Source organism: Myiozetetes cayanensis, unplaced genomic scaffold, assembly GCF_022539395.1.
Source record: "Myiozetetes cayanensis isolate MyiCay16 unplaced genomic scaffold, myiCay2020 scf19, whole genome shotgun sequence".
Taxonomy (NCBI): domain Eukaryota; kingdom Metazoa; phylum Chordata; class Aves; order Passeriformes; family Tyrannidae; genus Myiozetetes; species Myiozetetes cayanensis.
This window is the reverse complement of record NW_026087400.1, coordinates 5,726,494-5,749,660: the sequence shown is the minus strand read 5'-3', so window position 1 is coordinate 5,749,660 and position 23,167 is coordinate 5,726,494. Positions and strand designations below refer to the sequence as shown.

The window sequence follows — 23,167 nt, the reverse complement described above, 5'->3', positions numbered from 1 at the left end:
TTGACTCCAAAGTATGTACCAGTGATTTACAAAGACCATCTTTTAATACTACAACTTTAAAAACAGGTCATAATTACATTTGTTTAAAATGGACATGTTAAAAACCCATTTTACAATATTTACCCCTCATAAAAAAAAAAAAAAAAACCAAAACCCACAATATAATGATATAAGTTACAAGTCCATTTCAGAAGCAAGATTTTGTCCCCAAGTGGCCAGAGATATATATACACACACAAATATATATATGACGTGTAAGTGCACGAGTGAACTGGGTGTCTTGGGAGAAAAAAAGCTGTTTTCAAGTGAAGGTTGCACTACACCAGGTGTGAGGGAGGCTGAGCAGGAGCCAGGGTGGGTGAGGGCCAGGTGTCACCTTGCACACCTGGCCAGATGTGGAGCTAACCTTTCTATTTCTTCCCTTTCAAGAAGTAGTTTCTTGCTTCACACAACAGGACTTTAGTCATCGTACTGGCAGTGCTGAATGCAACCGCAGTCAGTGGTGGTTGTGTTTCTGCTTTCCCTCAGCAGTTCTCCCAGCGCATTGTTCTTTTGATTTTTATAAATTACTCTGATTAGAAGATGCTAATTCTGTGAACAGAATTTTGTCCAAGTTCCCCCTTGCAGAGCTCTTTGTGTAGCAGTGGCAGGTGAGCTGAGACTGCCCTTGGGGGGAGGTTAAATGTGCCCTTGCTTATAGAACCACAAAACTGACAAAATTAATCCAGTTTGTCCTAATTGCATTTATGATAAAACAGAAACTGCCTGCAGCCTTTATCAGCAGACAGTCTGTGACAGTTTATTAATAGCCTCGAGTGTTCTGTGAACTAAATCTATGTGCATTGTGAGTGTGGGGTGAAGGGAACAGGATCCAGGACACCCTGCCATGTGCTCCAGCCCACGCTCTGTCGCGGGCAGTCGCTCCCACCACGAGCCACGTGGCAGCACGAGTCCTGCTGCAGATGCTTCACCACCAGGGAAGGACTCACCTGTCGCCACATTCTGCTCCAACTTTTTTGTTCTATCTGTGAAACATGTCCCCAGAGTGCCCCCTTCTCCCCAGCCGTCCTCCCCTGCCCTCCTTCCCCTTGGATTCGTGGCCCCTCTGGTGTGGCCCAGACTTGTGCCTGCAGTCACTGGAGTTCAACAAGTGTGTCTGAGCACGGTCGATGCCATCGAGTGGTGACACCGGGGCCCGGAGCAGCGTTGTGTCACTCAGGCTGGGCATGGATGTGGCACTTACAGCATGGGGCAGCCCTTCAGGCCCACGGAGCCCCTGGCAGTCCCGGCTCGCGGCAGGTCCACGCGCCTCCGGTTAATCAGCAGGTTCCTTACACAGCCCACGTAATGAGGGAGGGGAGGTAAGAGCAGCCCTGTGCTGGCCTTGTCTGTCTCTGCAGATGGAACAAGGAAAAGCAGGCATTAGTCTGGCTCATAACAGGGCAGGGGATTAAGTACCTCTTCCTTGCACCAGGAATAGTATCTCACTTGGCTTTGGGGTATTTCTTTCTGGAGCGCGTTTTTCCCAACTCACCTGGTAGCCCTCCCAGAGAAAACGTCGCCCTTGTGCTGGGTGCAGGAGGTTGATTGGGTCCCACTGTGTGGTTGCCTTCTGTGTCCACATCAATTTGGATTATGTTTTTCCATTTGGTAACTTTGAAAGAAAACAACAGTCAGTGTTGCTTCCTTACCCAGGGAGCAAGTCCATCTCCACCCTCCGGCCCAGCCCAGTGCTGGAGCACAGCAAAACTACTGACCCCCAGCCCCAAAAAGGGCTTGATGCAAAACCTCAGCACTTGCTCAATGGCAGCTAAATTAAAGGCTGAGCTTGCTGTACTGGTGTGAATCCTGCATTCCGTGCTCCCAGCTCTGGGCTTTGAGCCCCCTGGACACACTCAACACCAAAGCAAGTTGGGCTTCCACTTTCAGCAGGACATCCCAGTCCTGGGTGGAGCCAGTCCCATGGGGCACATCCTTGTCCTCAGTGGCTGCTCCATGACCTGGAAAAACCCTGTCTTTCCTGCCCACCAGATCTGACAGCACTAAGATCAGGCAAGGACTTTTATTAATCAAGAAATTACTTAATGGCAGCTACAATCTTTTAAATTAAATGCATACGGGTGGGGTTGGGGTTTAAATACCCGAGGAAGGGCCCTGGGCTTCCCCAGGAGGTGTAGGCTAAGCAGGGGTGGGGCAGGGTCCCAGAGCTGTCACCTCACCTGCGATGGTGTGCCACTGCCCGTCACAGAGAGATGGGCATGTCACCGATGCAGAGAACTCGTCAGTCCCAGCATTTGCTCTCACAGTGACCTGAGTGAGACAAACCCATCAGGGCCCAGTGAGCAGAGGGGGACAAGCAGGAGATGGACACTGCTTCTGAAAACCTGTGGGGAAGCCACCCTCCCCCTACCTTGGTCTCCTCCATGTACAGCAGGAGATAGTGGCTTCTCCTCGTGCCGATGTGGAAGATGAGGCCCGAGGCGCTGCGGGGACGCACCTCCATTGTCACCTCCAAGTCCTGCTCAGTCACCACTGCATCAGCTGGAAGAGAAATGCCATTGGTGAGGAGAGGGACAAGGGGATTCCCACAGGATGTGTTCCACCCAGTCCCAGGGCTGTGGGAGGCAGCCCAAGCTGCTGTTGGTACCTAGGGCGATGGACCCGCCATCTGCAGAGAAGAAGACCCCGCTCTCCAGTGCGCCCTCATAGCAGGGTGTCACCCCAAAGGTGCGTGAGGGGGGACCCAGGGGCCTCCCATCCAGCTGTGGGTTCCTCAGGCAGCCATTGAAGCTGGAGGCCAATGCAGCCTGTGGAGAGAGGCCACTGGATTGAGCACAGAGGAGGGAAAAACCTGGGAGGCACGAGGTGATGCCATGGGAGTGACAAGCCCTTACCGGTATGTGAGCCTTGGCTTTTCCAGCTGGGACCCCCCCTACGTACAAGGGGGTCTGGGCCACAAAGAGCCCTGTGGTGGCCACTGCAGCATCCTGGGCTCGCAGCCCGTCGATGACCAGCTGGGCCCGGCTCTGGTCTCTGCTGAAGAAGACCTGCAAGGACCAAAGGTCAGTGCCAGGACTGGAGGCTTCCCGGGTTGGGAGGAGCCCAGGGATGTGCCCAGTGACAGGAGCCCTGGCTGTATTTTCACTCTCCCCTTTGCTTCCATGGGACTGCAGGTGTCCCATGTGGTATCAGGAAGTGATTACCAGAGCAGGGCTGTACTGAGCCAACCCCTGCAGGGGCATCTGTCACTGGGGGGAGAGCTGTGGGTTTGAAGAGGTCCCACTGAGCCCCTATCTCTGCTCACCGTGTGCCACCGCCGGTCCCGGTACTTGTCCCTGCTGCGGATCCGCAGCCGGCGCCTGCCCACGTCCACCAGGAAGACAAAGCGCCCGTTGGAGACGAAGAGAGCCATGAAGGAGCCCCTCTCACCCGCCACGTAGAACAGCAACCCACTGGAAGAGTTCAGCTTCACCTCCAGGGAGAAATGGCACCTGCAGGGACAGGGGGTAACGGGAGCACCCGGCTCTCCAACACCTGCTCTCCAAGCCATGGTCGCCAGGGCCAAGCCTGTGTGGGGTGGGCACGGGGCCAGGGCTCACCTCCACCCAAAGGAGGCTGGGATCTCATCAAACTCCCAGCGACTGCTCAGGGCCCCCCCGAAGCGGAAGGTGCCCCTGGCTGCGTGGGGCTGGGGGTGCAGCTGGCAGAGCCCATCCTGGTTGTGGCGGCGGCCCTTGGGGGCAGGCTTGCCTGGCACCTACACGAGACACACCAAGGAATGGGGTGAGGGGAGCAGGTGCCAGCAGAGGTGCTCAGCAGTGGCATGTGAGGAGGAAGAGGATGTGGGGAGTTCTGGCAGCAGCTGGTACCTTGGGTTTCCTCCTGTCCTTCTTTGGAGTGACTCTGAGCTGCTGCGGCTGCTCACCCCAGGGACAGCTCATGGTGACATTGATGCTCTCCACGTTCTGCTGAAGGTCCACCACCATCTGTGGCTCCGACACCCTACGCTCGGGGAGAAGAGGCCCTTGTCACCAGAGCAGCAGGGAGGGGCTGAGCCCTGCCCTCTGAAGTGGCACGGGGGTGCTCACCGCTTGACGAAGACATTCCCGATGCAGCCGGTGAGGTTGCTGAGGACACCTGGATCTGCTGAACCCCCGAGCTGGAAGAGCTGCCGCCCGTCCTGGCGCCGCTGCCGCCGGCTGCGCCGAGGGCCTGTCGCTGTGTCCTGCAGCTCGTCGTCCACGTACAGCCGGACCCTGGGGAGGGAGGAGCAGTGGGGACTCAGCAGGTCCCTGTGGCCATTGGCGCCCCAGCCCCCGCACAACATCAGGACACGTACCCACGGGCATCGCTGTAGAAGGCCACGTAGTGGGCCCTGTCATCTGCATAGGCATTGTCAGTGGTGATTTCGGTTCCCAGCAGGTTCAAGGCCAGCTGGCCCTTCTGGAGGGACACCTGGCACGTCCCCTCCTGCAGAAAGCATCACCCCATTGCTGCCCAGCAGCACAAGGAAGGGCCCATTTCCCCACTGCCCTCCAGGAGCTCAGGGTGCAGATCTCACTGCAGATTCAACCTCCTGGCCCCACCAAAATTCCCACAAGGGAAAGCAGCACCATCACCAGCAGCCCCACAGCTGGGATACCCAGGGGTCCTGCAGGTGCCCACCTGGGTGGTGTGGCGGTAGAGCAGCCCCTCGCGTTGGCTCGTCCGGAAGCCGAAGCCGCTGTAGAAGTCCCGCAGCCCTGGCACATCCTTCAGAGCCAGGGTCAGGTAGCCATGGCCATGGACACTGACTGAGCGGGCAACCTGTGAGGGACATCACAGAGGCAAGGTGGGAGCCTGGCCCTGGTGTTGTTGGGGTGCTGGGAGATGACTGAGGTGCTCTGGTCCTCGGTCTGGCTCATCCTATGGCCAGCCACGCAGAGCACCTCGCCATGACCCCTCCGCACTGAGGACATGAGGGTTTTATCCCCGTTCCTGTGCGAATGAGGGGAGATGGGGCCTGTCCTGGGGGTCCCGTGCTCCCCTTCCCTGACAGACCCTTTCCCCAGCACGGCTGGCCAGGCTGCCTCCTGTGCTTACCAGGAGGTCCGAGGTGCAGCCATAGCTCACGCCCACGGTGCTCATGCGCTTCAGGTCGACGTACTTGCCGAGAGCCTTCAAGCCCTTCATGCAGCCCCGGATGGGCCCACCCGTGGGGAAAAGCACTTTCAAGCTGCCAGAGAAGCAAGCAGTGTTATGAGCACAGCCCCAGGTAGGACCCAGCCCTGGGCAGGATCTGGCCCTGCAGCTCTTCAGACAAAGTGTCTGGGAGGGAATTGTAATGGTCGCGGGTATCTCCAGTGCCTCAGGCATAAAGCTGCTCCAAAATACCCAGCACAGCAAAGGAGGACTTGGTGATACCCACCAGTACCTCATCCCACATCAGAGATGGAGATGTCCCATCCTCAAATGCTCAGGATGATGGACAGGGAGAGGACATCTTCCCCCAGAGCTTAAGCAGGGCCCCAACAGCCCTGGCTGTGGCTGAGAAAGGGCCAGGGCCACTAGCAGGGAATAGGGAGGGGAGCATGCTGACTATCCCACCCCAGCAGGGGCTGGACCCACCTGGGGGCAGCACAGCTGGAGGAACACCACCCAGGTAGTAGGAGACAGCATTCTCTAGGGAGTTCTCCTGCTCCACCACAAAGATGGTGAGGCGCTCCAACCGCACCAGGATGCGCTTCTTGTTATTCATTTTGAGGAGGAAAATCTGGATCTGGAGACAGAGGAGAGAAATGATCCATTAATTTGGGCCAATTATGTCCATCACTGAGGGCAGCACAAGGTGTCTAGTTTATGGCTCTAGTCAAAGAACTTTTTACAGCTCTTCCCCCCTCCCCAAAACAAGGGTCCATGTGCCTCCCCACCCCAGATGAGGAGCCCTCCCTCCCTCCCAGCGAGCCTGGCAGGCACTGTTCCCTCTTACCGCTTTGTTCGTGGTGCTGCTGATGGTGAGGGAGGAGGAGTTGCTGGGTTTTGCCATCTCCAGGCCAGAGCTGAAGTCATAGTAAAGCACCAGCTTCCCATCCCGGATGGCCAGACACAGGAACTGACCCTGGAGGGAGGCAGGACAGACACTCAGCCCCACGTCCTGGTGTCCAGGATGCAGTTGTCACACTGAGCCCACCTGCCCTTTAGCACCAGTGGGAGCAGGTCCTGCTGCCAGTTCTCTGACACACTACAGTTACAGTTATTTGGGATTTATCTGCAAACACTGGCCCTGGGGCACAGGGCTAACACTGCAAGCTGGAAATGCTCCTGCCCCAATGAACCCTGGCCCAGCTTGGAGGGCCTGTGCAGTTCTGGGGAGCCCCTCCATCACCAGATGAGTGACTGCTGTAAGCAAGCACATGCCTGGTTCTCCAGGAAGAAAATGATGCCATTGTAGGAGACCACACGGATCTCCTGCTCGAAGCGCTTGGTTGTGCCAAACTGGCTCTCAAACTTGATCTCTGCGTAACCAGTGCCATCAAAGTAGGAGCCATCAGTCAGCCAGGGGTCTCCCGTGGACTTGGACCTGAGACAACAAGAAGAGGCCCGAGGCATCAATCCCACACCATTTCCATGCTCTGGAGCAGCTGTGGGTTAGGGTAAATGCCAAGGAGCAGAGCTGCTCCTGGCCTGGGCACAGTGCCCTACCTTGCACAGGGTTTCTCAGCAGTGGTGTCCAGCTGGAAGGTGTGCTGGAAGTTGTACAGGCTCACCACCTCCTCGTTCAGAGTGTCCAGCTCCAGGCACCCGCGGTAGTTGGGATAGCGCAAAGTGGGAGGAGGCTGGGAATAAAACCCAACAGTTAGGGCAAGTTTGATCCTGGTTTCCTCATGTAATCAAGTGGGCTTCCCCACTCTGCCGGAATCTCCAAAGGCATTGCTGATACCTCCTAAAAGCCAAGCCCCCCTCTCCGTGCTGGCTCACCGTGAAGCTGGAGGGGTAGCCCCCCACGTAGAAGACCACGTTGCGCGGGTCGAGGTTGAGCAGCCCCTGCTCCCCCTTGGCCACACTGTCTCCCTTGGTCTCATGCACCGTCTGCCTCTCCACGATCACGGACATGTGCCCATACTGCAGGATCCTGCAGCAGGGAGGGATGGTCAGGACAAGGGCAGATCCCCAAAGAGCAGCCAACTCTGCCCTCCCTGAGCAAAGGCCCACCCCACACAGCTCTACCAAAAAAGGGTGCATCTCCCACTGGGGAGCACCACACCAGTACACTGAAAGGGGCCACCATTCAGGCTACCAGCACTGCCACAGGTGAATGGACCATCCAGGGTGAATGGACCATCCAGGATGAGCTTCACCTTTCATCTCCTGCAGACACCCCCAGACCCTCCATGAACTGGTAAGAGAACATCTCCCTGCTAGTTTTGCGGAGGTGTTTCAGTGTTAATCATTTAGAGATGACTGGATGGTGGAGTCCACGGCATGTCTCCAAGCCTAAGGGCCTGTCCAGGCTTGGGCACAGCACAACTGCTGCAGGGGCAGTCTCCTGCTCTGTTTTCTTGGGATGTGTCCCAACAGTCTCCTTCCTACCTGTTGATGCTGATGGTGGCAAACTGTTCTCCAATATCCTCATCGACACTCAGGGAGGCTGGTTCCTCATCGCCCAGTTTGTAGATCCACTGCACTCTGCGGTCCTTGAGCACAATGCCCAGGTAGTCTCCAGTGGCCTGAACACAGGAAGAGACAGGGCCACATGTTGGCATTTAGGACAGGTGACAGTGAGTGTCTCCCTGACACTCCCAGGGCTGCACCAGACAAACACCCCCATTCCACTCCCAGCCAGGCTGACAGCTGCATCCAGGGACTGTTCATATTCCCCACAAAGACATTCAGGGAGCAGGTGAGGGGCTGAAGTCAAGGTGTGATGCTGCCAACATGAGCTCCCTCCACCCACGCACAGGGCCCCGTCTCACCTCCCGGCTGCCCAGGTACAACACGAACCGCCCCTCCTCTGTCTCGTCCTGCCGGCTCTTGGGCTCGGGGTTTTGGATGTAGAATTTGAGGGACGTGTAGGCTGCCAAATCCTGCAGGTTGCTGGGCATCCGGACCTGAACCCCTGAGGTGCCGTTGAACTTCATGGGGACTTTCACCTGCAGGGAAAGAAACCCAGCCCTGTGGCACTGAACCCATTGCTGCTGCTGCTGCCTGTCTGGTCAGTGCCAGCTCTACCATGACAAAGCACCTCCTGGAGTCTTCCCATGAGAAAGGGACCCTGCCTGGTGGCCCCAGAGCTCTCCTAGATACCCTCCCATTTGCATGCTACCCTCAGATAAGCCCCCCTTCCCCCCGAGCCCTCCCCTGAGCCCACCTTGCTGGCAGCGTTCCTCGCCTGCGTGATGAGCTGCCGGATCCGGACGATGTTCTCTGACACCGTGGCATTTTTGTTCCTCCTGTTCTCCAGGTTGTTCAGCTTCTCCAGTAGCAGTGGGATGGTGCTTTCCAGGCTGGACACTGGGGTTGGAAAGGAGCCAGGAGTTTTGGAGGTTAGTGAAGAAGGGAAATAAGAAGCTCAGGCAGTTGGAAAATCACATCAGACTCAGCTCTGGCAGCCCAGAAGGCTCAGCACTCACCAGATTTCCTGGCATCCTGGACTGCCTGGTTCAGGTCTTCATTTCGAAGGCCTCCATATTGGTCTTTCCACTCATCCAGATTCTTCTTCATGGTGCTCAGGGTATCTTCCACTCTTGCAGCTGTTTCGTTGGCCTCAGCAGCAGCTGCTTTGGCATTCTGGATTGTCTCCTTTGTGTCCTCTGGAAAGAGAGGAGAAATAACTCTGGGATGGCCAGGAGCAGGGAGAAGGCACCCCTGGGTTACAACCTAGGCATGAAGAAGGGAGCAGAGAGAATCAGTCCAGCCACTCCAGAACAAACCTTGGTCCTTGCCCAGCATGTCCTGCACAGACTGGAGCTGGGTCAGGAGCCGCTCCTTCCTCACACGGAGGTCAGCCAGCTTGTCCTTTGCTGTCTGCAGAGAGCCTTTAATAGCTGCAATTAAAGAAATGCACATGTTGTGTGTGAGCTTGGTCCGGCCCAAAGGACATCACACCCTGTGAGGAGCCTCTCTCACCTCCATTTAGCTTTGTCTGCTCTCTCCTCACAGCCTCCTCCAGGCTGCTGCTGTTCCTCCTCAGCGCTTTAGAGACGGCCCCAAGATTTTCTGACATGACGTTCTGTGAAACAAACATGGCACTCTGAGGAGGAATTCAAGTCTCTGGCTCTGACTGCACACAAAACGCTCGTTCAGACAACTGCAGTGGGCTGAGACGGGGAGACCCAAATACTGAGTCGGGCCCCAGCCGTGGCAGAGGCCCTGCTCTGGGGCACAGAACAAAGTGCCCAAGTGCCAGAGGGAAGGGAGTTTGTTGAGGGAGTTTGTTTTTCACTCCCCACAGCACGTACCATCAAGGCCTCGCTGGCTGCCTCATCAGCATCGTGGGCTGCTCGCTCTGCTTTCTTCACAGCCTCAATGATGCTGGCGTAGGCATTGGAGGCATCGATCGCCCGCTGGATAAAGCCATCCTGGTTTGTGCCCTGGATAATGCTGTGTTGGAAGTTGAAGCCATCAAATCCATGGAAAACATTCAGGCTCTTGCCCATGCCCCCACAGACAAATGCCTTTGGGCTCCTCAACACATGTGCTCCAGGATAAAGCTTTAGAGGTGACCCCCCCGCTGTTCCCCTACCATGGTGTGGGGCTGCAGTTTCCCATCCCCAGCTCTGGTAGGAGATGGCTTGACTAGTGAGGGTCAGGACTGGTGCCTCACCTGGACAGGTTCCTTGCGAGCTCATCCAGGAGCCGGGCATGCTCCTCTGCCTGCTCCACGATGGGGATCTTGCTGCTGGCTGGGGAGAACTTCTTGACCCGCTCAGTCAGGGGCAGCTTTGCCCCATCCAGCAGTGCCGCCAGCTTCTCGTAGGCCTGCAAAGACACACCTCAGTCCTGAGAGCTGCCACCCCCCCACCCTCTGCCCATGCCAAAGTGCCTCTGCCACTCACCTCCTTTGCTTGCTCCATCTTCTGTAGGAAGTCGGAGACCTGGGCCAGGGCATCCTTGGCCATCCGCAGGGTCTCCTGCACCAGCCCGTGCTGCTTTTGGAGTTCCTGGCTCTTTTGCTAGACACACAGACCCAAGGTTAGGTACCTGCAGGGCTGGGATAGTCCCTCCTCACTGCACAGCCAGGACTACCTGGTGAAGGTCTTACCTGGCTCTCCTCCAGGTTGTTTCGGTTCAGGCTGTTCAAGTCCTCCGTCTGCCTGGTTTTGTTCACAGCCTCGTTGAGGGCATCACGCAGATCCATCAGCTGGGAGCTGTGCTGTGCCAGCCTGTCCTGGATGCTGTTCACCAGGTCCTGGTTGGACTGCCAGCGGGCATGCAGCTCGCTCCTCACCCGATGCAGCACTGGGCATGGGATGGAGGAGATCAGAACTGTTGCTAATTCATCCTCCCGTGTTAACAGGCTCTTTCTGTGCTTGGCTGCCTTAAAGCCTGGTTCTGGTCTCTCTTGGCAGATATCAAGGCCAGAACTGACCATCTTCTCTCCCTCCCTCCCCCAGTGCTGGTGAGAGAGATGGGATCTCTGTCAGAAAGATGCACAGCTATGCCTGAAAGGCACCAGATGATGGAGGAACCCCATCTGTGCCTGTCCCAGTGTTCAATTACTTCCCCTGTAAAAAATTACTTATTTCCAACAAGAGTCAGTTTATAATTCCAGTTTTCAGCTGCTGAGTTATGTTTTGCCAGGGCCTGTTAATCAGAAGTGCTCAATTCCCACAGTGCCACCATGCCTGGTTATGCAGTTGGGCTCAGTGCCCTCACTCCTGCAAGGATGCCCTCAGGACAGTGGAGCTACTGTGGTGCAAGCTGCTGGTTATTACACTGAACCCCTCTCTTGGGACAGTAAATATAAAGAAAAATGATGTGACTTCTTCACAGCCACACGTAATGTGAATACATCACATAATAATGCTGACTCCTGGTTTTAAGTGTTGTCATTTTTGGTCAGAACAGAACTGCCCAGTTAGTTCTGCTCTAAAATTCGGAAAAGAGACCACAAATGACCCCACTGCAGTGTCACAGGGGACTGTGAAACTCCTGTACAATTTTTTGGGGGTGCCTGGTTATTAACAGCACTCTCTAAACACGACCACAACCAGTAGCGTCCTCATGGGCTCCAAACCATGAATGGCCACACCCAGTAGGATCTGTGCAGCCCTGTCCCATGACACCGAGCTGGACTCACACTTCTGAGCCTCCTCGTGCTCACGCTTTGCCAGCTCCTCCTGGCTGCCCAGGCTGCGCTCCCTCATGTCCCTCAGCATGCTTTCCACCTCGGCCATCTTCTGACGGAACTCCTCGGTGGAGGTGGTGCTGGTGTTCGCTGCCCCAAATCTGGTCATCTGCCGCACCAGGTCTGCAGAGAAATCCAGATTCCCTGTTAGCACTGGTCAAGTTAGGTCCTTCATAATTCCCTGGGATCTTTCCCCTCTTACACCACCCTCACAAAGAGCCAGGTTTCGTGCAGTACTCAGAAACCTCAATCGCTTGAGATACCCGAGACATTGCCCCACATTTCTGCCTCCCTGGTCAGGAGGAGGCAAAAACTACCACTACCACTACCATCCAAAGCATTGTTCTGTGGCTTTACCTCCTCTCCCAGATCCAGCCACTCTGTTTTGCTAAATCTCTCCTAAAGCTGCAGTGCAGATTGCCCCCATTTTATGCATTTGAATAATATTTGTCCAAGTTTAACGTGTTTTTTCCAAAGACTGCGCTTAGCCAAGCAGCTGAGCCCCACAAAAAACTGGTCAGAGTAAAAGCAGGAATTATGCAGGGGTCTTAATTTCATTTGTATTTCCCCTTGTTCTCTCCAAAGCTTTTCCTCAGTGATGAAGCACTTAGTGGTGGTTTGAACCAACAGCGTGGCATACCACAGGAAAAATACCCTGAAGTGAAGACCCTTCTTCATATACCTGCAATGCCCCTCTGGATGCTTTGGATGTGCAGCAGGAGCTGTTCCCCCCTCTGGTAGGTGTCCCTCGTGTTCTGATCAACACGGATCACTTCTCTGTGAGTCATGGTCATCTACAACAAAAACACTGGCTTAGTTGAAGAATGAGATGACATTTTATGTGATCTGTCAGGAAAATTATGATGAACCCAGATGTTTTATGTTCCTTCCTTGTATGCTCCTTCTGTAAGTGACATTTGATTGAATTTAGTTTTACTGCTTGAGTTAGACCCACCTCAAAAGGAAATAGTAAATCAAGAAATAACCATCAATATCACACCATGTTTAACAGCTCCCCAAGGGATGAATGCAAGTAATCCAGCTTGAGCACCTAAGCTGGAGAGCATGATACTGAAGTTTAGCACTGGCTGGGCAGGAGATCCAACCAGCCTGAACTGGGCTCCTCACAGCCTTCATTTTGGTAAAAGGAGGGACCTGTGCTCTGGCAAAGGAATAACCTACTTTGTGCTGCAGTGCATTCAGGTCCTGTGTGAGGTCCATGTTCTCATCCTCCAGCTCGTCAGCCCTTTGCCTCACCCTGTTCAAGGCTCTGTGGGACTCCCGGAGCTGGTTCTGAAAAAAAACCCAAAAAATCCAAAATCAGGCCAACAGGCCAGGGAACATGAGCAGAAAGTGATGTTAAACCTTCCACATACAGCAATGGTCAGTATGGTGCTGTTGAGACCATGGAGGCGAGCCCAGGCGATGGAGCTGGCGTTGAGGTTGACCAGCTGGCCGCGGATGGAGGGGAAGGACATCTCGATGCTCTGCAGGTCCTCCAGCAGGAGCAGGACACAGCTGTCACACACTGCCAGGGGAACGGAGCGGTCAGCACAGGCCCCACCCCAGGCTTCCCTCACCTCCTTCCCCAGCACTGCAGGATACAGACCTTCACACCTCACACTGTCCGGGCCGTTGGCCACAGGGATCTCGTTCTCGTGCATGCAGACGTCGCACTGCTTCCCGGTCAGCCCGTTGGAGCACGTGCACTCCCCGGTGCGTGGGTCGCAGGAACCCCCCCTGCACTCACACTCTGCAGAGTTGAACAACAGGGAAAGGCCCTTGGCATCACTTTGTGTTTATTCCAGCTGCGCTTATCCACGCACCGCTGCCGGGGATCTCCCTGTGCAAACCCGGGCCCTCCGACAGCAGCCAGTCGTTTCCCACCTTCAACAACGGGACATGCACACGTGCCACCAAAGCCCCGTCCCACTCCCCCACACTGGGACCCCACACTCACTTGTGCAGCCGCTCTGGCTGAAGCCCCAGTAGCCCGGGGCGCACTGCTGGCAGCGGGAGCCGCTGACGCCGGGCAGGCAGCTGCACTGCCCACTCTGCTCGTGGCAGCTGCTCCCCACAGCGCCCACGTCGCAGTCACACCTCCGGCAGCCCGAGCACCCCTCGAAGCCGTAGTATCCCTCCTAGGGAAAAGCAGGACAGAGGGTGCCCTGTTCAGCAAAAGGGCATGAGTGCCTCCCTCCCGAGGGCAGTGATGTGGGGCCCCAGTCTTGCTTTTTTTGTGGTGTTTTGACCACCACAAAACCTGTAGCAACGTGGTTAAAGATGTGGAGCTGCAGTAAGAACCCAGACACACCACAGCACTGCCCTGCAAAACCCGCCCTTGCTCTGCAATTCTCATCCTGGATGCATTCAGGAAAATGGGGTTTACTGCAGTTTCCCAAAGGATACCACATTCCTGCCCTGGCTGCAGTGGAATGTTGCCTACACCACTTGCTGACAGATCTTGAATAGGCTTTCACCTACAGGCAGCTCCTGCAAATCCAGACTTCACCACATGGTTGCCAGCCTGGGCATGACACACTGGGGCTGCCCCTCATCCCTGTCCCCAGGACAGGCACCATCCCAGTGCACAGGTGACCCTCACCTCGCAGCGGTCGCAGTGCTGGCCTGTCACTCCAGTCTTGCAGAAGCACTGGCCAGTTCGTGGGTGGCAGGAGTCAGTCCCACAAGGTGAACAGTTGCACTCTGTCATGTAAAAATATACCAAATATTACACTGTAATATTACACTGCCAGCCTCTCACAAAATTTATTTCCAATGAGGAATCCTGTTTCCCCCTTATTTATCACAGTCAGACCAAGACAGAGCCTCTCTCCTCTTGGATTTGATCCTGACCAGTTATTCCCGTGACACCTGCCACGGCAGCCCACTTTTGTGACCTGTGGTTGGGTTGCTGCTCCTCAGAGGGAGAAGAGCAGTGCTGGGAGTGGGCTGTGCAAGCCCATGCTCCAGAGGGAGCATCAGCATCACTGCTGCAGTAGCTGCTCTGTGGCAAGACCCTTCCAGCCTGGGTGCAGTTTGGTAGTTTTGCATTCAGGGCTGGATTAGGAGTTATGATGCTGAGGGCAGATTTTTTTTCTCCCCACAGAATTACAGAATCAATCAGGTTGAGAAAGACTTCTGAAATCATCAAGTCCAACCTATGACCTAACATCACCACGTCAACCTCCTCATTATTGTCTAGGATGCTGCAACGCGCGCAACCAAGCCCGTGACTCACTGGGACAACGCACAGCCCGGCCAAGGCGCTAAGCACGTCCACAGTCAGTCTGTCCAAGCTCCCCTTCCCCCTGTGCTTGCTGCCTGCCCCACAGGGCAGCAAGAACTCACGTGTGCAGTTCTTGGCTACCACGGCGTCCCCGTAGTAGCCGGGGGCGCAGAGCTCGCAGTGGGTGCCGGCCGTGTGGTGCATGCACCCCGAGCAGGCGCCCGTCAGGGAGTCACAGCTGCTGAACAGCATGTTGGGATCCGTGTTCCCGCTGCAGTCGCAGGGCTGGCACGAGCTGCCGATCACCAAGGGGTTGCCATAGTATCCTGGGGCACACCTGGAGAAACACAGCGAGTTCAAAGCAGAGCGGGGGCATCGGGGGGGATCCCGCAGCTCATCTTGCGCCGTGCTGGAGTTGCACAGTTGTAACAGCGTGAGCATCCAACACCTGTAACTGCTGCAGCCCTCAGGGAGCTCAGAGCACTCTGTGCTTTGCCTCATTGTGCCTTTGTCACAGGCTGCAAGTCAAGGCAAAGCACAGCTAAGTCATACACCCACAGTAACACAGTATTTCAGCACTGGAGGCAGCAACAGGACATTTTCAGGCTGGAAAGGACTGAAGGAAATGCTGCCAGCACAAAGCACACAGGGGCAGAGCCAACTGTTTCCACTGCAATCCTTACTAGGACAACTTCCCCTCTGTCACAGCAGTGGGTGCACAGGATTAGTGTGTCTGAGGCTCCACAAACACGGGTGCCACCACCCTTACCGCTCACAGTTGGGTCCAGCGTAGCCAGGCTTGCAGAGGCACTGCATGTTGGAACCCTTGTTGACACAGCCAACGGCAAAACTGAAACGATAAGGGGTATACAGAGATGTGCAGGTTACCCTTGACATGGTGCCAGGGGAGCTGGTCACTCATTGTGGGCTGCTTGGCCCTCGGGTAGGAGGTCATGGACGTGGTTTGGAGCCAAGGACTCCAAGTGGCTGGCATTGGGAGACCTGCCACTGCCAAGCCAGTGCCCCAGTGGAGCACAGCGTGGTTCCCAGTGGTTAAACAGTGAGGCCAGGCAGGGAATCCCATCCAAGGGTGCTTACTTGTTGGAGGCAACTGAAAGAGGGCACGGACACCCCACACACTGCAGGGGCTCCTGGGCAGAGGGGTTGCCCACATAGCCATCCTTGCATCGCTCACAGTGCTCTCCTTCTGTGTTGTGCTGGCAGTTCTGCAAGGCAAAAGCAAGCTTCAGGCTCAGCACTGACAGCAAGAAGTGGTGGACTGCACTAAGAATTCCCCACTAGGAGGTCTCTTTCCCAGAACTGCCTTGCACCCTAAACTGCCCCTGAGCAGGACCATCCCTTAAATGGCTCAGTTAGTATGTGAAGATCTCATAACTCCAAAATATCCTGCTGCTTCACTTGTTTACTTACAAGGCATATCCCAGAGCCTGGCAGGCACTGATCTGAGTGGCCATTGCAGTGGCAGGGGATGCATTTTCCCAGAAAGAGCCCCTTGGTGTCCCTGTAGTAACCTGGAGCGCATTCCTGAGGAGACAGAAAAAGTCAGAGATCTGAAAAACAGCTTGATACTTTCAGGAAAAGCAAAGAAACTGATTTAATTTCCATGACAGAATTCCCACAGGGTTGTACTGATGGAGAAGAGATTAAAAGCAACGATAAAGATTTCTCAGTGTAGCTCCTTCCTGCTCCTCATCACCACGAGACAATTGGCCAGACAGAAGGACCTATTCCAAGGTACTGCAGGCACATAATTTTGGTCTGCAACACTTGAATGATTTCCCCATCATGCTCCTTCCAGGCAGATGCAGCTACTGAACATCTCCCAGGTGCACTGTAGAGGTGGGAGGAGAGCCTGGGAGATGTTCCTTCCTTTGGAACAACCCAAGCTGCAACTTCAAGTGAAGCCCTCAGGAGTCAGCTCAGAAGCTGGTACCCTGGCACCACTGCTCTGCACAAGCATCCAAACCCCACAGCTGCCACCCACACCAAGCACAAAGGGTGGCTGAGACCCAAACCATGACTGTTTGACTCCCCTCTGACTGGAACAGCATGTCCCCCACTTTCCCCCTTACCTGGCAGGAGTCTCCCTGGTAGTTAGCTGGGCAAAAGCACAGCTCCACGTTGCTGGCACGGATGCCTGTAGCTGTGTCTGTTGCCGTCTCCAGGACCACGCGGCGCAGGGACACGGAGGAAGAGAGCTGGGAGAAGAGGGCCCGGATCTGCAGCTGTTCCAGGTTTGCCAGCACCATCATGAGCTCCTCTCTGGACACAGGGTTATGTGTTTCTGTGTGCCTGAAATTACTCTGGTGGGAGAAGATGTGGCATTACTGGCAGGAAGCACAGACACCTGAAAATGCAGCCCAGCCTCCACTTCCCTTTGCACAGGTGAAACAGCCCTGGTTCTTCACAGGCAGTTCTGCTGCCAAGAGGCAGCACATAAAATGCTGAGGGTCAAAGCAGTTGCCTCTCTGTCTACATGCTGGTCTTGATCTTCCAGTGGCATCTGAGCACACGGAGCATGCAAACTCACCTCCACCAGCTGCAGCCGGCCTTCATGCACCTCCCCTGGGGATGGGTAAGTGCCTTCCAGAAACATGATGCTCATCTGGTTTCCCTGGGAAAAGCAAGAAAGGAGTCAGACATCACCTCATCCTGCTCCTCCAGTAGCAGGGGGCACCAGGGAATTTCTCGGGCTGCACCTTCAGGATCACATCCGGGCGGGACTCCATGGGAATGAACACGTCACCCCTCCGTGGGTTGGAGTGCAGCTCATAGCGCAGGTGCCCTCCATAGGAGGAAACCTGAGGGAGAGACAAATCCCGTGTGTTGCTGCAAGTCCACACCACTGAGACAAGACACAGCTCCCCTGTGTTCAACTGGAGCATGAGCAATGCCCTGCGTGTCAGAGGGAATGCCGCTGGCACACGTGTTGGTGGGGTCAGGGTGGTCCAGTCACCACAGGCCTCTCACCTGGTCCCCAAGGTAGGAGCTGGGTGCAACCCAGTAGAGCTCCTGGTAGGCATCTGGGAGGTTCTTGAGGTCAGCGGTGATGAGCTGCTCCCTCAGGCTCAGAGTGGTTGGCACTTCGTGGCGGTCGCTGCTCAACAAGAGCCACCCACTGTTCATGTCGACGAACTGTGGGGGAAGAGCAACTGTGCATCTTCTAGTGGAGTTACAGAAAGCATTCAGGTGAAGAGCCAAGTCTCAGAGCAGTGGAAAGGGCTCACACTTCACATGCATCCTGATGAGGTCACTGGAAAGCTGAGCATCATCCCTGCCTCCCACCCAGCACAATCCCCCCATGCCATGACAGGAGACTCCAGAGACAAGGAAAAGAGGCTGAAAGTGGGAGGTGGGCACTGGGAGACAGTGTATCTTCCAGAAGGGTAGGATTAATGCAGGACAGAGACCCGAGGGCAGCCTATGGAGCACACCTGACCTGCAGGCTCTGTGTCCCCCCACCCCTCTCACCTCAGCTCGGTGCTTCTCCGCGCTGCGGCAGCGATCGGTCGCACCAAAGCAGAAACACTTGGTGCAGCCCTTGGGGTTGGTGGCATCCAAAGAAAATGTCCCCAGGCGGCACTGGTCACACCTCAGGCCCTCTACGTTTTCCTGGAAGACAAGAAAAGCTCAACAGGCTCAGCAGCTTCTCAAGAGGAGAGGGATGGCTGTGTGAGTGACTGAAGCACAATGATGTGATGCTGAAAGATGCTGAAAGACAATAAAACAGTCCCTGAACAGGTCTGCTTGCAAAGCACCCATTAAACATCAAGTTCCCTGAGAGAAAGCACTCTACAAAGAGGCTGGAGCAGGCAGCTCAGCAGCAGTTTGAGTTACTCTGCAGCCATGAAGGAGCAGAAGGAATCAACAGGCCTGATAGCCCTGACAAGGAGTGAGCCTTCATGGCCAGGAAAAACGGATAGATAAGAGCTTTTCAGGGTGCTCTGAGTCCACCAACCCATGGGGCAGTCTGCTACACCTCAGGCACAGAGGCACTTTCCTCCTACAGCCCTGCTCCCTCTGGCACACCAGACATCCCCAGCCCTCCCAAATGGCAGCCAGAACAGGAGAGTGGAGCCAAGGAGAAAGGCAGTGCATGAAAGCATTGAGGGACTGACCTTGCAGTGACACTGCCCTGTGACCGGGTCACACATGCTCGCCTCGGTGCCAGCCTGGTGGCAGTCACAGCGCCGGCACTCGGGGTAGTGGTAGTAGCCAGGGGCACAGAGGTCACACTGCCGCCCGATGATGTTGGGCTTGCACCTGGGTGGACACAAGAGCTGCAGCGTTAGGACCTCTGCCGTGCTGTGTGAGGAGCTTTCAGAGCTTCCCTCATTCTGCACATTTCCTCCCTGCAGCCTGCCGACGTGTCCCATCGCTCCAGCAGGGACCAGAGGTGCTGCCAGACGTCCCCAGTGCCGGGACAAGGCTCCCTCACCTGCACTGCCCGCTGTCCACGTCGCAGCCTGGCTCTGTCAGCTCCTGCACGCCGGGCCGGGAGCAGTTGCAGTCCTCGCAGCCGATGAGGGGGTGGCAGCCGAAGGTTTGGGGCTCACAGACGACACACTCAGGCTTCAGGGTGTGAGGAGGGCAGATGCACTGCCCCGTCACTTCATCGCAGAGACGTGTCCCGCAGTCGCAGGCTGGAAGGGGCAGAAAAGGGCTGGGTTTGGGGGAGCAAGATGCAGGAATCCAAGGAGAGCATGGGGAATGGATGCAGAGCTCAACTGCTCTGAGGGCAGCTGGGCTGCCTGCACCAAGAGGAGCCATTACAGGGCTGGAACACACAGCCATTTCCCAAAACAGCCTTTAGCCCTGGAAGAGGCAAACCAGCAAGAGCTGGGAAAGCAGAGCGGGAGACGGGACAACTCACGCCTGCAGTTGGGGAAGCCCCAGTATCCGGTGGCACAGCGGGAGCACTCCCGGCCGATGACGTTGGACTTGCAGGGACACTGCCCGCCGAAGGGCTCGCACTGGCTGCCCCGCGCCCCGGTCTCGTGGCACCGGCACGGCTGGGCCCCGTTGTTGTAGAACAGGGACAGAGAGATGGCAGAGTCGCGGCAGAACCTCGACGATGTGCTGGGGCTGCGGGACAAGGCAGGAGGAGGGGGTCACTGGGCTGCACATCTCCCCACAGCCTCCCCACCACCCCAAAATCCAGAAGGATGTCCTGCAGCAACGGGTACTGACTTAGAGGGAGGGAGAGCCCTGCGACATGGAGATCCTCTAAATACCCACGTTTGGATGATACATAAGGAAAGCCTTAACCACCCCCCTCCCCTGCCCCACATGAAGGGAATGTGGTTTTGCTCCCTGAGGAGGGTGCAGGTTGTAGACAGCAGAGAGAGTACCCAAAGCCAAGGGTCTCACTTGATGTAGAAGCTGTTGATGCCACAGTTGCTGATGAAATCATAGGACTTGTCCAGGGGTTCCTCCTGCAGGTACTGAGAGCTGTAACTGTCCTCAGGCACCACAAGGATGTAATCCTGCAAAGCAAGGGCAAGCTGGGTGAGCCAGGCTCTCATCTGAGACAGATAGACACCATCCAAAATGACTCCAAATGCACCCTCAACCTCTCATCTCAACCTTGCTGGGACAGAATGTAACACACAAAGCACCCAAGCACTGCAAAGACCAGGGGTCACCCCTCTATTGGGGTCTGTACATCAGGACCCATCTAATCTAATGTTCCATGTGAGGAGTGCCCCAAATTCACTGGAGTAAAAACATGCAGAACACCCCAAAGGGCAGCACTGGCTGTGCCTCAGCAGGGAGGCAGTCACTGGCATCACTGTCATCTTAAATCTCTAGACATGAAGGCACTGGGAGTCCAACTCTGTCTTTTAGCCATTTATCCAAATTTTGGTCAATCTTCTACTCCTGTTGCCTGAGGATAACAAGGGCTACCTGCCCCCATGATGAGACCTGTCTGGGTAAACAATACTATACAGGTCTAAAATATTGCTAGGGCAGGAGTAAGGTCTTTAAGCCACTAACCACTAAGATTGCAACTTTCTAGGGTAGTTCAGAGAATGAGTGTTAGTGGGAAACATTCCTGCGGTCACACAGTGACAAAAATCCAAGGAAAACTCCAGCCCTGCTGGAGTCCAGCATGCCCTGCGAGCTTCCTAGAGAGAGGCTCACCAGCCACAACTGCTTGCCCTCTGGCACTCGAACAACCACGGTCAGATCATTATCAGTGACATCCAGGATAATCTGGTCCTCAGAAACTACCAGGCTCCGACACCCGTAGCCGTGTGGGCAAAAATTCGCGCTGCTCTGACCTGAAAAGACAACAAATCTATTGGTCCCACACTCCCCTTGGAGTCCCCATCACACCTCCCAGTTTGGCAGGGATGAGCAAGTCTTGCTTCATCTTTGCGATCCCCGAAGAACAGGAAATTATTCTCTGGCATGAAAAGCTTTCAGCAGCTCCCCCAGGTCCTCGCTCCTCTCACCTTGCCAGATGCGCCCACCGTTGATCAGCACTTCCACAGGGAAGGTGGGATGGTTGGGCTGGTAGTAGTGCAGGATGAAAGCGTAGCGTCCCAGGGTCTGGATCCGGCTGTTGACCACCACTGCAGCCTGGCCCAAAACAGGAGAACAGAGACAAAAATCCATGCCTGATGCCTGTACTCACAGCTGGGATATTTGTTAATTATTGCACAAATTCGTACTCTTATTGCACAACTGTCAGGTCTTGAGAATCTGGTGAATCAAACCCCTTATGTCCCCACACTCCCCCCTCTACTAATGCCACCTGCAAAGCTTTTCCTGGGATCCCAGAGAACCAAGCAGGGTTGGATGGAGGTAATTCAGGTGAGTCCATGGGAATTACAGGTTCAGGGATAAGTTTGAAGTCCATATTGAATTCAGAAAATGCTCATTGATAAGCTACTCAGTAGGCAAGGAAAACTTTTCCCTGTCTCACTGGTCCACTGCCCCAGCACCAGCAAACCAGCCCAACCCACACCTGTGCCAATCGCTACCTGTGGGGACTGCAGGAGGATGAGCTCTGCAGTGGGATCCATTGCTGTGGGAGGACGAGGAGCAGGCTCCACCGGGACCCCAGATGGAGCCACATGGACAGCCTGAGCCAGGGGGACATCAGGGGCGATGGGCAGAGCCTGGGCCCCCTCCAAAATGATCGACTGAGAAAGCTTCAGGAACCTTGAGGGGACACAGGAGCTGCTGCAAAACAGGGAGAAAACAGGATGTAAAGATCTCTGACACAGAAAGAGAGGGGTTCTGGGGTCCTGGCAGGAGAAGCATGGTCTGTAACTCCTGGTGGATTACAAAGCATGCCTGCAGAGGGAGAGCTTGCTACCAGGACCTCTGAGGCTCTGGGACATGGGCTTAGCAGGATGAACAGGAATCTGGCACAGGCTAATTCCTCTGCAAACATTTATTCAAAGAGCGTCAAAAAACTGGATAGAGTAAGTGTCTTGCTGTATGTGAGCAAGCAGAGGAATGCCTATTTGGGATAACACCTGAGTGTCTGCCCCAGGAAGCAGCATGGTGCTCAGATAAAGGACCAGCAGCCTGACTCCCAATCTGTATTCCATAGCTGCCTACTCAGTGGACACGGGCAAGGAGCTTCACCTCAGCCAGAGACTTCTTTCTATTGTGTCAAGAACTTAAATGGCTCTGAATCCGAGGGAAGGAAGAGAAGCAATTGTTTTTGGAACAGCCACATTCATGCTAAAGCCATGAGGGACTCGAGACTCTTACCTGTTAGAGAAGAACGTGCCATGGACGCTGATGCAATGCACCTTCGGCTCGATGAGCTCCATGGTGAACTGTGCAGCAGGGATGAGGTACACCTTGTGCTGCCACACGTGAGAGAGAGACACCTGGTTATGTGACAGCCTCTGCCACTGGAGCCCACAGCAGTTCCTGCACCCACCAGACTAAGCACTCATCAGACACTTCAGCTAACGCACAGCATCTTTGTTCACTGCCCCTTCTTCCTTAGCACAAGCCCCAGGGCATTTAGGAGCTCCTCGCATTTATGGGATTCTTCTATCCTTGGCTAAGCAACTGTGAATGCCTTCAATATAAAAGAGGCACTGCCCCAGTGCTGCAGAGCTCCCTCTGCAAGAGCAGCTGCTTCTCCCCATTTTCTCCCCAGTTCCAGTCCCATGGTCTACTTCAAAACACCCCACTGAGCATGTTCTCCACCCTGGCCTGGTCATAACATAAGCCAAGATCTGGTATCCAGTCCAAACAGCACTAGAAAATCCTCCTAGTGGCTGGGTACCACTCCTTGCAACCTGTTGACAGCGCTGCCCTCGTGGGGAGCCTTACCAGGAAGAAGTCAGCCAGATCAGAGGTGAACCGAATGGTGGCCTCCGAGGTAAGTTCAAAAGCTGCCATGCGGCTCTGGGAATCCACAGCAATCCCTCGACAAAGGAAACTGTAAGAGAAACACAGATTTTGAAGCCAGCCTTGAGCAGGGTCACGACCCATTTCTTGTCTTGTCAGCTATATGTCCTGAAGGGATTTTTGATGTTTTTTCTGGCACGTCATGAGTGAAGTTTCCCAAGGACACCCCAAACATTTGTTTCCTATTGCAAAGGTTACAATCAGAA

The 23,167-nt window shown here is 55.2% G+C and overlaps 1 protein-coding gene across 2 annotated transcripts in view; it reads right to left on the bottom strand.

Annotated features, from left to right (window-relative positions):
- Positions 1-22: 22 nt before the first annotated feature.
- Positions 23-23,167, bottom strand: part of LAMA5 (laminin subunit alpha 5) — an 84,886-nt gene continuing 61,741 nt past the window's right edge. Inside the window, exons 28-80 of one of the 2 annotated variants that reach the window (XM_050313855.1) lie at positions 22,884-22,992; positions 22,308-22,405; positions 21,566-21,767; positions 21,035-21,161; positions 20,721-20,860; positions 19,947-20,062; positions 19,450-19,661; positions 19,015-19,219; positions 18,695-18,839; positions 18,048-18,188; positions 17,547-17,711; positions 17,276-17,377; positions 17,107-17,190; positions 16,649-16,879; positions 15,987-16,100; positions 15,654-15,781; positions 15,325-15,405; positions 14,678-14,892; positions 13,932-14,032; positions 13,287-13,467; positions 12,936-13,079; positions 12,703-12,854; positions 12,509-12,619; positions 12,009-12,120; positions 11,279-11,449; positions 10,241-10,437; positions 10,035-10,151; positions 9,803-9,957; positions 9,438-9,579; positions 9,106-9,208; positions 8,910-9,023; positions 8,610-8,789; positions 8,348-8,490; positions 7,953-8,129; positions 7,570-7,706; positions 6,958-7,111; positions 6,682-6,815; positions 6,397-6,559; positions 5,969-6,097; positions 5,610-5,758; positions 5,083-5,218; positions 4,666-4,806; positions 4,340-4,470; positions 4,089-4,256; positions 3,870-4,002; positions 3,600-3,757; positions 3,305-3,491; positions 2,895-3,047; positions 2,648-2,807; positions 2,411-2,541; positions 2,220-2,310; positions 1,535-1,654; positions 23-1,394 (exon numbers count right to left, since the gene is read on the bottom strand). In XM_050313855.1, the coding sequence (XP_050169812.1) occupies positions 1,240-1,394; positions 1,535-1,654; positions 2,220-2,310; positions 2,411-2,541; positions 2,648-2,807; positions 2,895-3,047; positions 3,305-3,491; positions 3,600-3,757; positions 3,870-4,002; positions 4,089-4,256; positions 4,340-4,470; positions 4,666-4,806; positions 5,083-5,218; positions 5,610-5,758; positions 5,969-6,097; positions 6,397-6,559; positions 6,682-6,815; positions 6,958-7,111; positions 7,570-7,706; positions 7,953-8,129; positions 8,348-8,490; positions 8,610-8,789; positions 8,910-9,023; positions 9,106-9,208; positions 9,438-9,579; positions 9,803-9,957; positions 10,035-10,151; positions 10,241-10,437; positions 11,279-11,449; positions 12,009-12,120; positions 12,509-12,619; positions 12,703-12,854; positions 12,936-13,079; positions 13,287-13,467; positions 13,932-14,032; positions 14,678-14,892; positions 15,325-15,405; positions 15,654-15,781; positions 15,987-16,100; positions 16,649-16,879; positions 17,107-17,190; positions 17,276-17,377; positions 17,547-17,711; positions 18,048-18,188; positions 18,695-18,839; positions 19,015-19,219; positions 19,450-19,661; positions 19,947-20,062; positions 20,721-20,860; positions 21,035-21,161; positions 21,566-21,767; positions 22,308-22,405; positions 22,884-22,992 (7,645 nt within the window). In that variant the 3' untranslated portion in view covers positions 23-1,239. The remainder of the gene's footprint in view (positions 1,395-1,534; positions 1,655-2,219; positions 2,311-2,410; positions 2,542-2,647; positions 2,808-2,894; positions 3,048-3,304; positions 3,492-3,599; positions 3,758-3,869; positions 4,003-4,088; positions 4,257-4,339; positions 4,471-4,665; positions 4,807-5,082; positions 5,219-5,609; positions 5,759-5,968; positions 6,098-6,396; positions 6,560-6,681; positions 6,816-6,957; positions 7,112-7,569; positions 7,707-7,952; positions 8,130-8,347; positions 8,491-8,609; positions 8,790-8,909; positions 9,024-9,105; positions 9,209-9,437; positions 9,580-9,802; positions 9,958-10,034; positions 10,152-10,240; positions 10,438-11,278; positions 11,450-12,008; positions 12,121-12,508; positions 12,620-12,702; positions 12,855-12,935; positions 13,080-13,286; positions 13,468-13,931; positions 14,033-14,677; positions 14,893-15,324; positions 15,406-15,653; positions 15,782-15,986; positions 16,101-16,648; positions 16,880-17,106; positions 17,191-17,275; positions 17,378-17,546; positions 17,712-18,047; positions 18,189-18,694; positions 18,840-19,014; positions 19,220-19,449; positions 19,662-19,946; positions 20,063-20,720; positions 20,861-21,034; positions 21,162-21,565; positions 21,768-22,307; positions 22,406-22,883; positions 22,993-23,167) is intronic. The other variant, XM_050313856.1, reaches the window with a different exon arrangement.